Source organism: Dromiciops gliroides, chromosome 2, assembly GCF_019393635.1.
Source record: "Dromiciops gliroides isolate mDroGli1 chromosome 2, mDroGli1.pri, whole genome shotgun sequence".
Taxonomy (NCBI): Eukaryota; Metazoa; Chordata; class Mammalia; order Microbiotheria; family Microbiotheriidae; genus Dromiciops; species Dromiciops gliroides.
Genome location: NC_057862.1, coordinates 265830313 through 265847757, shown reverse-complemented (window position 1 = coordinate 265847757; position 17445 = coordinate 265830313). Strand labels below are relative to the sequence as shown.

Sequence of the window (17445 nt, the reverse complement as noted above, 5' to 3'; positions counted from 1 at the left end):
GTACTGGCCATAACAATTGTTTCCCACCTTTCTGCATCCCTTCTAATTTTGGATGCATTGCTTCTGTTTGTACAAAGCCTTTTTAATTTAATGTAATCAAAATCATCCATTTTGCATTTCATAATATTCTTTATCTCTTATTTGGTCATAAACTGTTCTGCTTTCCAAAGATCTGATAGGTATACTATTCCTTTCTCTCCTAATTTACCTATTGTATCACCTCTTATGTCTAAATCATGTACCCATTTTGACCTTATTTTAGTAGAAGGTGTAAGATGTTGGTCTATACCTAATTTCTGCCATACTGTCTTCCGGTTTTCCCAGCAGTCTTTGTCAAATACTGAATTCTTATCCCAGAAGCTGGAGTCTTTGGGTTTATCAAACAGTATATTACTAATGTGATTTACTACTTTGTCTCCTTCATGTATTCTTGGTCAAAACTTGTCCCCAGGTCTCTATGTTTCTCTAAAATACCCCAAGGTAGAAAAATGTCTCAGTAACTATTTCTTGTCTTTCCTGATCAGAATTCAAACTGGTGCATTTTCTAGATCATTGTAGAAAAGGGTATTGGCATGATAGATTTAATTACTTCTTTCTTGACCTCTCTATGACCTTTGATACTCTTTATTATTGTTTGTCCTTGTTTTCAAAGAGGATCATGACAGATGTCATGACTTGCAATGAATTGAATTTAAGTGAGGGACAGCTATGCAAGGCCACCAACCTAACTCTTTCCTCTGGAACTATCTGGGTCCAGTGGAAAGATATACATTTGGATGACTAGAGATGGTCCTGGATGTTTAAGGCAATTGGGGTTAAGTGACTTGCACAGGGTCACACAGCTAGTGTGTGTCAGGTGTCTGAGGTTGCATTTGAACTCAGGTCCTCCTGAATCCAGGGCCGGTGCTCTATCCATTGCACCACCTAGCTGCCCCTCCAGTTTCTTATTCAACATCTTGAATTAGATGTCCTTTAGAAATCCTAAACACTCAAGTCATTATCTTTCAGACCTTCTATTCTTCTAAATTTCTTTATTACTGTTGAGAGTACCTCCATCCATCCTTCCAGTTACATAGGTAACCTAGGTATCATCCTCAAATTCTCATTTTCTCTTAAACCCCATTTCCAGTTTGTGGCCAGTCTGTCAGTTTTAACCTTTGTGATATCTGTTGCATAGCAATGCTCCTTATCCCCATCTCCTGCTTGCATGTTATTTGGTCTGATTAGCCACAAGCATTCTCCACTCATCAGTTAAAGGGATCTTTCTTAGTGTATATGTGATTATGTTGGTTCTTTGATGTTCAAAGCCCTTGGTTGTTCCACATGCATGAAATGCTTCCCATTGAAAGCCTCCTGCTTTCCCTAGTTTCTTTGAAATTCTAGCTATAATCCCAATTTCTACAGGAAATTTTTTCAGATACCTCTTGATCCTAGTGGGCACTTCACAAGTATTTATTGACTGCCTGATCTACCCTTTCAATTCTATTGTGTCTCATTCTTCTTTTCAATATAATATTTCTGGAACTTTTCTGTTTTGGGGTTCCTTTCAGGTTCTGATGGGAAGGATGTTTCTTTTTACACCTTACCCTCTGGTTTTAAGAGATCTGGGCAGTTTTCTTTTAAAAATTCTTACAGGGGGCAGGTAGGTGGCACAGTGGATAGAGCACTGGCCCATGAGTCAGAAGGACCTGAGTTCAAATTTGGCCTCAGACACTTGACACTTACTAGCTTTGTGACTCTGGGCAAGTCACTTAACCCTCATTGCTCTGCCCCTCCCCCCCCAATTTTTTTTTAATTAAAGAAAAAAGAATTCTTTCAGTATGATCAGTCCCTTTTTTAGGTCATGGCATTTAGATAGTCCAAAAATTATTAAAATTTGTTTTTATTTTTCTTTTGTTTTAAGATACATTACTTTTTTCCAGGTTTTTTGTTTTGTTTTGTTTTGTTTTACTTTGCTATTTCTCTTGAATCATTAGCTTCTATTTTGGTCCATTCTAATTTTCAGGGACTTTGTTATTTGGGCAAGGTTTTGTATCTCTTGTGCCAGGGCCTCTTAATTCCTTTTCCAGTTCTTTCTTTGCATAGCTTTAATTTCTTTTCCAGCCTTTTTCTTTCAGAATTGTAATTGCGGCAGCTAGGTGGTATAGTGGATAAAGCACTGGCCCTGGATTCAGGAGGACCTGAGTTCAAATCTGGCCTCAGAGTCTTGACACTTACTAGCTGTCTGGCCCTGGACAAGTCACTTAACCCTCATTGCCCTGCATCCCCCCCCCCCATTGTAATTTAATTGTAAAAATATTATTTAAGTCTTTTTCTAAAAGTTCTTGCTTCATTTTTTCCAGTAGTTCTAATTAAATTTATACCTGATGTATATTTTTCTCTAAAGCTTTGCTTGCAAATGTCTTGGAGTAATTGTCTTTTTGTGTTGTAGCTTTTTATGTTGGGATTCTTTTTTTTATTCTTTTATTTTTCCAGCCTACTTTCTGACTATGGATTTGAGGTTAGGGCTATGCTTAGTACACTTTTGCAGAAAAGGTCTGCGTCAGTTCTGTTGCTCCCTTCTTTCATGTATTTAATGTTAAGTTATTAAATTATTTCAGGAACAGTCTAGGGAAATATAAACGTTGTGCTTTCAAAGTGGTTTGATGACCACAAGTTCCTGACCTGAGTTTGGGTCTGAGCAGTTATAGACCATTGCTGGACCTAGCTCCTTTTAGCCAGATGGGAAGTTCTGCTGATTCATAGTAACAGAATTACCAGCGTCCTGTTGGTCTTGGATTCTTGCTCTGATTATTCCTCTTGAGTGTTCAGACTGGGCCAGGTGATAGAGCTGAGACCCTTAAGGATTTTAAACTACACAGCTCCTAGTTGATGTTGAATTTCCTCCTTTCCCAGTTACCACCTGCAACAAAACTTCTAGTTGACACCTTTTACCATGAATATTTCTTCCACTGGCACATAGCTTTTCTAAATTTGGAGGAGGAATTTTCTTTTATTTTGAGGAGAGCTTGCTATATTGCTTCCTGCTCATCTTTTCTTCCTGTTGTACCTTATTCTTAGAAAGTTCAATTAGAGCAAGTGATTGAGAGGATATTGACCCATTGTAGAATTCTTTGTGTCCAATACTGTGTAGTTAATTGTTAATTTTACTTCTCCATGGTCATTTCTCTCCTATTTGTCTTGAAATCTCCCTCCTCTGCCAGTGTCCTCCCATTCTTCTAGAAGTCAGAAGACTTAGGTTTGAATTCCAACCTTGCCATTTATTGTATGTATGACCTTGGATAAGTCACTGCATCTCTGTGTCTGTTTCCTTGCTGTAAAATGAAGGGATTCAACCAATCTGATAGGCATGAGGTGATACCTCAGAGTTATTTTAATTTGCATTTCCCTACTTATTAGTAATTTAGAGCATTTTTTTCATATGATTGTCCTTGATTCTCTCAAAAACTACCTATTCATATACTTTGATCATTTCTCAATTGGGAAATGGATCTTATTTGATAAATTTGTCTCACTTCCCTATATATTTGAGATGTGAGACATCAGAGAAATTTCTTATGAAATTTTTTCACCCAGTTTTTTGCTTTTCTTCTAATTTTGGATGCACTGGTTTTGTTTATGCCAAACCCTTTAATTTCATGTAATTGACCTTAACCATTTTACCTCCTGTGATTCTCTCTATCTCTTGTTTGGTCATAAACTTTTCTGTTATTCATAGATCTGACAGATAGAATTTTCCATGTACCTCATATTTGCTTTTGATATCTCCCTTTATGGACCATTTTTTAAAAAAGACTTTTTTTTTTTGGTGGGGCACTGAGGGTTAAGTGACTTACCCAGGGTCACACTGCTATTAAGTGTCAAGTGTCTGAGGCCAGATTTGAACTCAGGTCCTCCTGAATCCAGGGCTGGTGCTTTATCCACTGCGCTACCTAGCTGCCCCTATGGAACCATTTTAACCTTATCTTTGTGTGTGACATGAGATATTGGTCTATGTCTAGTTTCTGCCAGACTATTTTTCAGATTTCTCAACAATTTTTATCAAAAAGTTATTGCCCCCTGAAGCTAGAACTTTGCGTTTATCAACTAGATTACTATGGTAATTTATACTGCATGTTGTTTTGTGGTGAACCCAGAGGGCTCTCTGTCGCCTCTCTGACTGAGTTCCCCCTCCCCATACTTGGGCCATGGTCACTGAAGCAGCAAGAGTTTCCAGAGACAATGTTTGGCCGGTCTCCCAGGGTCTGAGGACTCGGCTGTGCTAACCTTGCCCTGTTAAGGCCTAGAACAAGTTCTGACATGTTGAGGCTGAAAGGTTGAAAAATTGCCCTTATTCTCTTAGAATTATTCCTGCAGAGACTTTATTTGATTTCTTTGTGGTTTTTTGCTTTAAATACTGAGCTATCCTGAATAATAAATCGCACACAGTTATTCACCCATAAGGTGGTGCTGATGTGTCAATTATTAATCATCTCCAATCCTCAACCCCCATCATGGGCTTGAACCCGTGACTCCAACATTGGTAGGGACACAAACATTACTTATCATAGTTTTTCTGACCAGTTGTCCATTTCCCTTATTGTCTCTGGACTGAGAGCTCCTGAAAGTACTGTAGCTGTTATTATCACTGTGATGTTTTAGGACTTTAGACAGTCCTCCATCCTGGTCTTACAGACTTCTGCCAACCTCTCAAGTTTTCTTAGGTAAGAAAAATATCTCACTCTGTCTTCTTGTTGCCTCTGCTGAACCAAAATTTGACTTGACTTGTTATTTTAAAGTTGTTTAGAGGGGAGTGCTAGGAGAATTGAGCTGGATAATTGTCTCTAATCCACTATCTTTGCTCTTCCTTCTGAACAGTTTTTCTTTTTTCTTGAAATATGGTAAAAAGATTCATTAATTTTTTTTTATCATTGCTTTCAGGCAATCCCATAACTCTTAGCTTATCTCGCCCTGATTGGTTTTTAGCTTAGTTTTTTTCTTTTTTTTTCTGATGAGGAAGATTTCATTTTTCATCTTTTAACTTTGTCTTTACTATTTTTTTTTTTGATGTCTCATGGAGTCATTGACTTTTTCTTGCCCCATTCTAATTTTTAAGGAATTTCTTTAATGAGCTTTTGTAACTCTTTTTCCATTTGGTAATTTTTGGTTTCTAAGAAGTTATTTTCATCAGTGAAATTTTGTACCTCTTTTACCATTTGGCCAAATCTGTTCTTTAAAATTTTATTTTAGTCAGCATTTTGTGTGCCTCTTTTACTATGCTTTTAATTCTTTCACAATTTTCTTGCATTGCTCTCATTTCTTTTCTCAGTTTTTCCACTACCATTCATTATTTGATTTTTAAGATCACTTTGTGTGTGTGTGTGTGTGTGTGGCAATTGGGGTTAAGTGACTTGCCCAGGGTCACACAGCTAGTAAGTGTGTAAAGTGTCTGAGGCCGGACCTGAACTCAGGTCCCCCTGAATCCAGGGCTGGTGCTCTATCCACTGCACCACCTAGCTGCCCCTCCTCACCATCTCTGAGCTGAGAGCTTCTGATTCTTCTGTTGCTCTTGCTGCCACTTCCAAGGCCTACAGCTGGTGTTGCTGCCATGTGTGCTCTGAGCTAGCTACCACCCCAGTTTTTCAGACTTCTCCTCACCACCTAAGTTGTCTTGGGCTAGAAAACAATCTCATTCTTTTGTTGGTTATGTTACTTCAAAATTAAATTTGATTTGTTATTTTAAAGTTGTTTGGAGGAGAGTGTTGTGGAGGTTTTGTTGGAATGCTGTCTCTACTTCACAATCTTAGCTCTGCTTTTCACTATATAATATTTTAACATGAATATTAAGGAAAATTTCCCAATATTTCAAGATGTCATAAAATGGAATGAATCACTGGAGGTAATGCGTTCCCAGTCATTGGAGTTCTTTTAGCATAGAAATTGGATGTGACTGAGCAGATTCATGTTTGCTTATTAGTCAGACAAAATTATTTTCGAGGCCTCTTCTATCTCAAATCTATAGTGTTTTTTTAAGGAATCTGATTGTTTTAGTTTTATGTGAGTTTTTTAAATCATAGTAATTCCCTTTTTATTATTTAGCAAAAATATTCTCTTTTGTTTGACGTTTCTTGGTAGAAAAAGAGAACAAATGCATTCTATTTTTAAGATTTTGTTTTGTTTGTTTTTGTTTTTTTGGTGAGATAATTGGGGTTAAGTGACTTGCCCAGGGTCACACAGCTAGTAAGTATCAAGTGTCTGAGGCCAGATTTGAACTCAGGTCCTCCTGACTCTAGGACCAGTGTTCTATCTACTGTGCCACCTAGCTGCCCCCTATTTTTTTTTGTTTTTTAAAGAAAAACTCTTATCTTTTTGATTCATAAAAAAGAAATTGTTACAAAGCAATAAAGCTATTGCAGGCCATTTGCTCAGCTTGAAAATGGTCTTAGTAGAGTGTGTCTTAGTAGAAAACAAACCCTTTTTCTTATTCTCTTACTGTTTTCATGTACAGGGAACAGAATTTGTTTAAATAATTTCTCCCTTCTTGAACTTTAGAAAACAGATAATGGTGTGGGTGGGTGTGGCTGTTGGTGTGTATCCACACACCTGAGCATCAGAGAAATAATACCATAAATTTATCAATTTACCCCTTTTCTCTTCATTTGTTCTACATAATTCTTTGGGATTGAAAAGAACTTGCTAAGTTTATTTTGGCTTTAACACTCTTCATAACAAACTACATTTTAATTTCTCCATATTTTATCTTCCTGTTGTCTCCAAAAATTATCTCTTGTATTTTCTTATCAGCCAATTGTAATTATGTATAAGCCTGTTTGTTTAGCAAGATATATATTTAGTAGATATATATCTTTGCCAAGAGTGTTACAAGTGATAGCAAGCCACTGGTTACTTGGTTAGTGCTTTAGGATGCTTTAGGTAGATCAGTTTAACAACTGAGTTGAGGATGGATAAAAGTGGGAAGAGAATAGGCCCCAGGAGAGAATTTTGTTGGGATTGACTTAGATGAGGATCCAGCAAAGAAGACAGAGAAGCAACTTTTAGGTATCCATTTCATTTAAGCTCTCAGTTTTGTGGGTGTTGACATTGAGCAAAATAGGTTCTAATTTCATTTATTCTTTATAAGTTCTTGTTTTTCATTTTAAATTTTTTGGCAATTGGGTTTTCCACTCTTCCTTAGATTATATAACCATTTTCTTCTTTTTCTACTTTCCATTTGATCTCTTTGGGGTTTTTATTTTTTGTAGATTCTATTTTTTTGTTTATTTGGAGTTTTACAATTTGATATTTTCCTAGGTTTTATTTTTTAAATTGCATACCCCATTCATTAATTTGCTTTCTTTTGTTGATGAAAGTATTTAGAAAGAAAAATTTCCCCTTAAGGACTACTTTGTCTACATCCTCAAAGAATCGACCTTTATTTCTTTCATTTGATCTGACAATTCTTTGGCATTTAATAATTTAGTTTCCATTTAAGTTGGAATTTTTTTTTCAAATGACAGATAAAATTTTATTAAATGCTTCCTATGTACCCGTTATTGTTCTAAGCACTGGAGTTGCAAAAACAAGAAAACAAGACAGTAAGCTCTCAAGGAGCTTACATTCTAATAAGGGAAGACAAAACTTGAATAGGATTTTAAAGGGGTGAGAGAGGAAAGGAGCAATCTGTATGAAAGTGAAGTACACCAAAGGATGAGCTATATTGTCTGAGCCTTCTCATATTTTGTTGGTTCTAGTCAGGGACTTATCACTCATTTGGCCACAGCTTTGAATTATTTCCGTTGGGCCAGCAACAGTTTGGTGGTGGAACAGATTGAAGAGTGAAGAGGAAGTGAAGAATGAGCAAGCAGTATGTCTGGGCCTTCTCATATATTATATTATGAATTACATATCAATTAATTAATAATTAAATTAATTTAAAATTAATTAACATGAATTATAATTTTATTAAATTTTGGTGAATAAAGAATGTATTTAATATTTCTGCTTTTCTACATGTTTATAAGGTTTTTATACCCTAGTATAGGTTAGTTTTTGTAAAGGTGCTATCCATAGCTGAGAAATGTGAACTTTTGTTAAGTGAAGTCCAAGGTCACCCAGGTACTCTTATGTAGCTCAGCTGAGGACTTGAACCCAGATCCTCTGTCTGAAAAAAGACTCACATGAATTGGTTCCTTTTATTTGGTAAATTAAGAGGTATGGTACTAAGCTTAGAGAATGGGGCACAGGATTGCTTGGGAGGTCTGAGGAGAGGATGGAATAGCTTTTGTTGTAATTATTTTAGGAAGAATAAGAGGACTGCCTTGCTTCAGTGAAGGCCCAGTTGATACTACATAACATGAATTGTAATGTAGCATTACTGCATGATTCTGAGACTTCCTCCAGTTGTGTTCAGCAGTAGGCTCAAAGGATTTAGGTGGTGGGGAGTAATAAAAGACTGAGGTTTGTCAAGGGATAAGAAGTGACAGGAAAAGGGAGGATGAGGGATTTGAGAGTAGATAGCATTGTAGATTTAATTTTATTAACTCTCCAGTGGGAATTTGGAAGGAAGGGAAAGTTAGAGCTGAGCTAATGGCCTGAGAAAGTGATATGGGTGACAAATAGGTTTAGTAGTGTTGAGGTTTAGGGAGAGATGAAATGATGTGGGGTTATGGTCAGAAAAGAGGAATGTTGGGCAATCTGAGGAGATGGTGTGGATGAAAGTTTTCATGTTTTACTAGCCAAAATGATTAATACATTACTGTTTTGTATTTCTATGCCTTTTTTTGTGTGTGGGTATATTTTTGTGCCTCTCTGGTAAATAAACATCAGGAGTCATTCTTTTCTTCTCTACCCTCCCTCCCTCCTTCTCCCTCTCTCTCTCTCTCTCTCTTTGCTCCCATGGCATATGTTACAGTGTTCAGTTTTGGTTTTTTTTTTTTTTTTTAGTGAGGCAATTGGGTTTAAGCGACTTGCCCAGGGTCACACAGCTAGTAAGTGTTAAGTGTCTGAGGCCGGATTTGAACTCAGGTCCTCCTGAATCCAGGGCCGGTGCTCTATCCACTGTGCCACTTAGCTGCCCCCAGTGTTCAGTTTTAAGAAGGTACACATTACATATTTAGTGAACAACTGATTACCTATTTCTGTTTATAGCATATGAAGTAAGGTGCTTAATAACTTTTTTCTTTTTTTAGTGAGGCAATTGGGGTTAAGCGACTTGCCCAGGGTCACGCAGCTAGTAAGTATTAAGTGTCTGAGGCCGCATTTGAACTCAGGTCCTCCTGAATCCAGGGCTGGTGCTCTATCCACTGTGCCATCTAGCTGCCCTGCTTAATAACTTTTTAATGGTAATAATGGTTAAGAAAACAGACAAAACCTAACAGTTCCTGTATCCTGAATCAAAATGTTTACTTTGGCTAGGTATTTTCCTTATGTAGGTCGTCTTCATTTGTCTTTTTTCTGGGTACCTCTCATTTGGTTTCTACATAAGCAAAGTTGCCTGATATATTAGTAGATCACTAGTAAAGTAAATACTGTTTATTTGTTCTCACTTTCAGGTTATGCAGCCTGACCTTAAAAAAGCTGATTGTTTTCAAGGAATTGGAAAAGGAACTCATCTCTGTTGTAATTGCAGTCAAAATGCAGGTAATGTACAAACATGTACCTGTTTTTAAAAAAAGCTACTTGATTATCAATGTAAGGTCTTTGACTTAACCTAGGTGGATAAAAGTGACTGAATTTTAAAAATTATAATAATTCACCATTATACATCAGATTTACAAAAAACTTTTCTTACAATAGTCTTCTGCATTAGGTGTTGCAAGTTTTATTATCCCTAATTTACAGGAGTAGAAATAAATTTCTCACAAATATCTCACAAATTTCAGGCATATATTGGATTATGGACCTGGCTTTCATCCTTTCAAGTTCTGTGCTGTTCTCACTATAACTCTGTTGAAAAAAAGTATTAGCATTATACTCTGTGTTATAGACATGAGCCTGCCAGAAACAATTTTTATTAATTTATTATTATTCTAAAATGAAACATTGTCCTACTTGACATAGAACTTTTGAAACTGACAATCTAGTATTCACATTTATCTTTCCACAAGTCATTGTGAAAGTCTGAGTTATAGAATTCTTGAACATGGGAAAATTTCACAATATGATAATACACAAATCAGAGTTAACATTTCGCCTCATCAAATAGTCACATCAGCAAGAGTGTATTAAGTATCTACTATTTGTCTATTGCTGTGCTAAGTGCTGGGAATACCAAAAAAATTTTAAAAATTAAAAAAAAGGCAAAACCAGTCCCTACTATCAAGGAGTTCACATTCTAATGGTGAACACAGTATACCAACATCTCTGTACAAACAAAGTATATATATGAATAAACTGGAAATAATCTCATGGAAAAAAGTACTAGGATTAAGGGGCTATTAGGGAAAGATTATTGTAGAAAATGACATTTTAGTTGGTGCTTGAAGGAACCCTGGGAAGCCAGGATATGGAAGGAGAGAATTCCATACATGAGGAAGTGAAAATGCCCAGAGGCAAGAGATGGAATGTCTTATGCAAAAAACAACAGGGGCATATTCCTTCATTTGTTCATACACACACACACACACACACACACACCTCCCTCAGTCTTTTTTTTTTTTTGAGGCAGTTGGGGTTAAGTGACTTACCCAGGGTCACACAGCTAGTAAGTGTTAAGTGTCTGAGGTCAGATTTGAACTCAGATCCTCCTGCCTCCAGGGCCGGTGCTCTACCCACTGAGCCACCTAGCTGCCCCCCACCCCCCCCCCCTTTTTGGTTGTTGTTTTTTTTAATAATTGATCTTTTTTTTTTTAATTTATTTTTTTTGGCGAGGCAATGAGGGTTAAGTGACTTGCCCAGGGTCACACAGCTAGTCAGTGTCGAGTGTCTAAGGCCAGATTTGAACTCAGGTCCCCCTGAATCCAGGGCCAATGCTTTATCCATTGTGCCAACTAACTGCCCCAATGTCTCCTTCATTCTTAAAAACTCTTAATTGATCCTACCTTCCTGGTAACAAATTTTCTGTATTTCTCTTACCCTTCTCATCTAAACTCTCTGAAAAAGTCATCTACACTCTATGCCTCAGATTACTCTTATTTTTCTAAAATATCTGCACTGTTGCTTCTAAATTCATCATTCAACTGAAACTGTTCTCTCCAAAGTTATCAATGGTTTCTTAATTGCCCTAATGGCTTTTTTTCAATCCCCATCCTTCTTGACCCTGTAACATTTAGTTACTGTTGATCACTTTCTCCTACAAATTGTCTCTTCTGGATTTTCATGACACTTCTTTCTCTTAGTCCTCCTCCTAACAATCTTATCATTCCTCAGTTTACTTTTCAGGTTCTTCATCCTTTGCCACATTCCCTAAATGTGTGTGTTCCCCAAGTCTTTCTCTTTTGTTTGTTTGTTTGTTTTGGTACTTTTTCTTTTAGTGATTTTATCAGTTTCCATGGGTTCAGTTATCTCTACATAGATGATTCCCAAATATATCTAGCCTTAACTTTTCTCCTGGGCTCTATTCTCACCTCACCAATTGCCTGTTGGACTCAAACTGAATAAACATTTTAAAATAAATATGTCCAAAACAGAACACATTATCTTTGCTCTTAGACTCTCCCCTTGTCCTCCCTTCCCTAGGTGAACTTCTTTATTATTACTAAAGGTAGCATCATCAGGATCAAAATCTCAGTGTCATTCTTTTTTTTTTTTTTGGTGAGGCAATTGGGGTTAAGTGACTTGCCCAGGGTCACACAGCTAGTAAGTGTTAAGTGCCTGAGGCCGGATTTGAACTCAGGTACTCCTGACTCCAGGGCCAGTGCTCTATCCACTGCGCCACCTAGCTGTCCCTCAGTGTCATTCTTGACTCATCATTTATTCCCAACCTTCATATCCAGTCTTTTGCTAATTCTTGTAATTTCTTCCTTCACAACATTTCTTGTATTCATTCTTTTCTCTCTATTCACATAGCTGTCACCTTGGTGCAGGCACTCCTCAACTCAAGCTTGAACCATCAAAATAGCCTTCCGATTGACTCTCACATACCAACTTATCCTCTACTAAGCTGCCAAAGTGATTTTCTTATTTCCCCTCACCTTCCCCCATTACTGCTATCCTTTCCACCACTCAGTACACTCCATTGGCTCCCCATTATGTACAACATCTTTTTGTTTTTCTTTTAATGCCCATCATAATCTGGCCTCTTCTTATTTTTGCTGTCTTCTTATACTGTGTTTCCCTCAAAGTATTCTATGATCCTGTGCCACTGGCCCTCTTGCTTTTATTCACACACAGCACTCTCCCCCATGCCTTTGCGTCTTTTCACTGGCTGTCCCTCATGTTGAGAATGCCCCTCCTCCTCACCTCCTGGAAGGAGAATGGAATATTTATTCTCAAGTGGTAATCCTTGCCCAAGAGAATAATTCCCTGAAAACTAGGATATACCATACAAATCAGTAACCCTATAAGAAAACATAAAATATTAGAACAAAATAAAAGAATTGTAAAAAATAGAATAATATATAAATTATCTATAGACATTCAGATAGAAGCAGTTTAATTGTCAAGGGACCAAAATCAAGACTGGCAGCTTCACTACAAAGCAGAGTAATTCTTGGAATACAGTATTTCAAGAGCCAGATGATATAGCCTTATAACCAAGGATAATTTACTGCAAAGTTGAGTGTAGTCTGAGAGGGGATTAAAATGGTCTTTTAGAGGACTTTTAATCATTTCTGATGGAATGAATAGAGCCGAGTAAGTACTTTGACACTAGAAGGGTAAATTTAAACAATTGGAAGGAACTTTGTGATGGCATGGTGCTAACATTCTAATAGGGTGAAAAGATAGAAGAGTCCCTTGAGAACCTTGATATCTTCAAAGAGTATTTCGGAAGGTAAATAGGAAAAATGGAGGTTCTTGGGAGTGAACTGGTTCTCTTCCGAATATTTAAAGAAAAGGGAAGTTAAAAGAAATACACTAATTCAGAAAGGAGGAAGATAGAGTATGTAAGAAGAAGAATACACAAACATGAAGGGATGGATGGAGGGTAGTGGACATCATCACTCTTATCTGAATTGGACAAAAGAGAATACATATATGCACACATATACACAAAGAGTTTGGTGCAAAAGTACAATGAACACAGGCAGGGAAAAAGACAGGGATAGGAGAGGGGAGGACATTAAGAAATGGTATGAAAAACATATGGTACCTACTTTGCTGGGCTAATATGAAGAAAATTCTTTGTCAAATTTAAGGTACTATATACAGGTTATGATGAACAGGATACTATCAGAAAAACCTGGAAAGACCTACATGACCTGAAGCAGAGTGAAATGTACTGTATACAAAATAACAGCTTAATAGTGTAAGATAATGTGCTGGAAAGCATGTGGTTATTTTCAGCAAGGCAGTGATCCAATATAACCCTGAAGGACTTATGAAAATTGCAATCCATCTACAGAGAAAGAACTGATAGTATCTGAAAACAGATGGAAACAATTAAAAAAAATTTTTTTTGACAATTCCTTAATCTGAAGTTTTGTTTTTTTACTGTTTTCTCCCACAACTTAGCTAATGTAGGAATGTTTTCCATGACTACTCATGTATAACTTATTTTGAATTGCTTGAGTTCTTGTGGGTGAGGGGTGGGAAGGGAGGGAGGAAGAGAAGTTGGAACACAAAGTTTTTAAAAATTGATGTGAAAATTTGTTTTTTTACATATATTTTGGAAAATAAAATTCTATTCAAAACTAAAAAATAAAAAGAATGGTATGAAATTGCTGCAGATAAATAAGAGTGGGGAAGAAATGGCTGCAAATAAATAAAACTTCCTGATCCTGATGGGCAGAAGTAGGAAGAGGGAAAAAAAAGAAAAGAACTAAACTACAAAGTGGTTTCTTAGATTGTTTCTTAAATTTTTGTTAAATGGCCGAACAATGGTACATTAATGTAACAATAATTTTACCTCATAAGAAATGATGAAATAGATTATTTCAGAGAATCTCTTAACTCTACATTAAATGAGCAGAAACAGAACAAAAAATTTATACAAGGGCAGCAACATTGTAAAGAAAAACAACATTGAAAGACTTAAGAACTTTGATTAGTGCAGAACCTTGTCTCCACAGTACCTATGATGAAACATGTTATCCACCTCCTTACAGAGGTAATTGACACAAGGTATTGGGTGGATTTTTTGGACATGGGATTGTATGAATTAATTTTGTTTAGCTATGCTTATTTGTTACATGTTTTTCCTTTCTGTTCTTTGTTAATTAAGAGGGAAAGGGAGTTAAAATAATGATATTATTTTTTGTCTTATTTTGATTTTTTAAAATATGTTTTTATTTACATCATTAAATATTTCCCAACTACATGTAAAATTTTTAAATATTCATTTTTTAAAATTTTGAGTTCCAAATTCTCTTTCTCCTTCCCCTCCCCCCATTTGAGCAGGCAAGCAATTTAATATCATGTGAAGTATTGCAAAACATTTTCATATTAGCCACATTGCAAAAGAAAATACATACCCAAAAACCCCCCCTAGAAAAACAGAATAAGAAAAGTATGTTTTAATCTGCATTCACAGTTCAACTGTTCCCTCTCTGGAGGTGGATCATGGGTCCTTTGGAATTGCCTTGAACAGAGTAACTAAGACCATCCTTACAATATTGTTGTACAGTGCTCTCTTTGTTTTGCTCACTTTACCTTGCATAGGTTCATATAAGCCTTCTCAAGTTTTTCTGAAACCTTCTTGCTCATTATTTCTTATAGCACAGTAATATTCCATCACTATCATATATCATGGCTTGTTCAGCTATTCCTCAGTTGATAGATATCCCCTCAATTTCCAATTCTTTGCCACTACAAAAAGCTGCTATAAATATTTTTCTACAAAAACTTGATTTTGATCTTTTTGACTTAGTAGTGTGATGTATTTTTTTAAAAGAGAGACATTAAACCATTTTAAAGAATGCATAGAAGAGAATTGAAAAAGGTGCAGGGGCAGGGGGCAGCTAGGTGGCACAGTGAATAGAGCACCAGCCCTGGAATCAGGAGTACCTGAGTTGAAATCCGGCCTCAGACACTTAACACTTACTAGCTGTGTGACCCTGGGCAAGTCATTTAACCCCAATTGCCTCACTAAAAAAAAAAAGAAAGAAAGAAAAAGGTGCAGAGGGAAGCAAAGGCAAACATAGGCATTTTGAAAGTTACACGTAGAATTTATACTTATTAAAAGGTTGTGGTAGGAAATGGAAATTTTCAGGTTCCTATTTGTGTTCTGCTATGTATATAGAAATCTTTTGTGTGGGTCAGTTCAGATTTTAAAAAATGAATAAGAAATAGCTTTGCTAATTCTCAAAAGGGAAGAGAGAAAACACTACTGACCTTTTTTTACAAGTCAAATATGGTCCTGATACCTAAAACAGAAGAACGAGGCGATGAGAGTATTATATACAAACGTCATTGATGTATATTAATAACAAAATTAAAAACAAAAAACCTCTAACAGGACCATAATATATCGTCCTTCCCCCCAACTCAATATGACTAGATTAGATTTATGCCAAGGATGATTCTATATTAAGAAAACAATCAACATGCTACTTTGGGCCAAAGATAGCTGCCTAAAAAAAGGAGGCAAACTTTCCAACTCCCAGCAAAACCCTGAAGTTCACACCAGGCCAAATAATGAAGAAATCTGATGAGAAACTATAGTAAGTGATTTCTTCTAATCAATAAGCAGATCATCAAAGGAGGTACACCACCAAAGCCCCAGAAAGACCAGAGATGGCCAGGGACAGCATATAACCTGCAAGCTTCAGTGTTTGGAGGCCTTGGGAATGAAAGGCCCCCTGATAAAGTCCCAGGGAGATCAGAAGGCCCCAGGGTGAAGACTTTGGAATCCCTGAAGAGGGGGTTAGGCATCAACCATTAGTAGCACAGTGCTGCAGAACTCAAAATAGGAGACACTAGGTCCAGGGCTTCTAAAATTCTAACCCTCTATCTTAAATCATAGGGGGCCCTGAAGATCCAATACTCTGAAAATCCTAGAACTTGTGGGAGTTGGCAGTTTGTACAGAAGCCAACGTAATCCAGGTGAAAACCAAAAAGGGCTGACTGCTTCACCTCCAAGAGAGGGGTGATCCTGGAGCACAACACGCACATCAGGAAATAAAACTAAAAAGAGAAATAAATCAATGAATATACTCATGAATATAAAAATTCTTCTTCATCATTTTAAATTTTTTTATAATAAACATTTTTATTTATCGTTCGGGGTTCCAATTTTTGCCCCCTTTCCCTCCCTCCATTCCCCCCTCCCTGAGGTGGCAAATAATCAGATATGGTTTATACATGTATGATTATGTAAAACATTACCATATTTGTCATTTTGTACAAGAAAACTTGATTTAAAAAATGAAAGAAAGTGAAAAATAGCATGCTTCAGTCCATTCTATCAATATTAGTTCTTTCTTTGGAAGTGGATGGTATGTTTCATCAAGAGTCCTTTGGGATTGTCTTGGATCATTATATTGTTGAGAATAGTCAAGTCATTCACAATTCTTCATCAAACAGTATTGCTGTCTCTGTGCACAATGTTCTCTTGGTTCTGCTCACTTCACAATACATCATTTCATACTTGTCTTTCCAGGCCTTTCTGAAGTCATCCTGCTTGTCATTTTTTTTTTCCATCACTATCATATAGCGCAGTTCATTTAGGCATTTCCCAGTTGATGGGCATTCCTTTGATTTCCAATTCTTAGCCACCACAAAAAGAACTACTCTGAATATTTTTGTACAAATAGGTCTTTTTCTCTTTTTGGAGATGTCTTTGGGATATAAACCTAGCGGTGGTAATGCTGGATCAAAGGGTTTGCACAGTTTGATAGCTCTTTGGGCATAGTTCCAAATTGCTCTCCAGAATGGTTGGATCTTTTCACAATTCCACCAACAGTGGATTAGTGTTCCAGCTTTCCCTTTACAGTTAAAGCTTGTAGCAAAATCTATCCATACTTGTATTCACTTTCAGCCCCATGCCATATGATTTCCATTGCTGCTATGTCTTTACTATTAAACTGTTCTTTCTGTGGTCACCTGTGATCTTTTTGCCAAATCCAACAATCTTTCCTTAATCTATCTCCTTATTGACCATCCTGTGGTGAAGTCCATGTTCACATATTTTCATTATCTCCTAAGGATTCAGCTATCATTATCCCCTAAGGATATCAACTATCTCTATGCAAATAACTCCAAAACTACATATCAGACTCCTGAGCTTCAGTGTAATATCTCCAACTTCTTTCTGGCTATTTCTACCTGGAGGTAGCATAGTCATCTCAAACTTATCACATCCAAAATAGAACTGAGTTTTCTTTACAGTATTGCATTTTTGTTTTTCTCCAGGGAATTACCATTCTTTCA

At 36.6% G+C, this 17445-nt stretch overlaps 1 protein-coding gene across 7 annotated transcripts in view; it reads left to right on the top strand.

Moving 5' to 3' along the window:
* PACS2 (phosphofurin acidic cluster sorting protein 2) overlaps positions 1–17445 on the top strand; it is a 298609-nt gene that overhangs the window by 64605 nt on the left and 216559 nt on the right. For all 7 annotated transcript variants that reach the window (XM_043985957.1, XM_043985954.1, XM_043985953.1 and 4 more), the window contains exon 2: positions 9531–9618. In XM_043985957.1, the coding sequence (XP_043841892.1) occupies positions 9531–9618 (88 nt within the window). The remainder of the gene's footprint in view (positions 1–9530; positions 9619–17445) is intronic.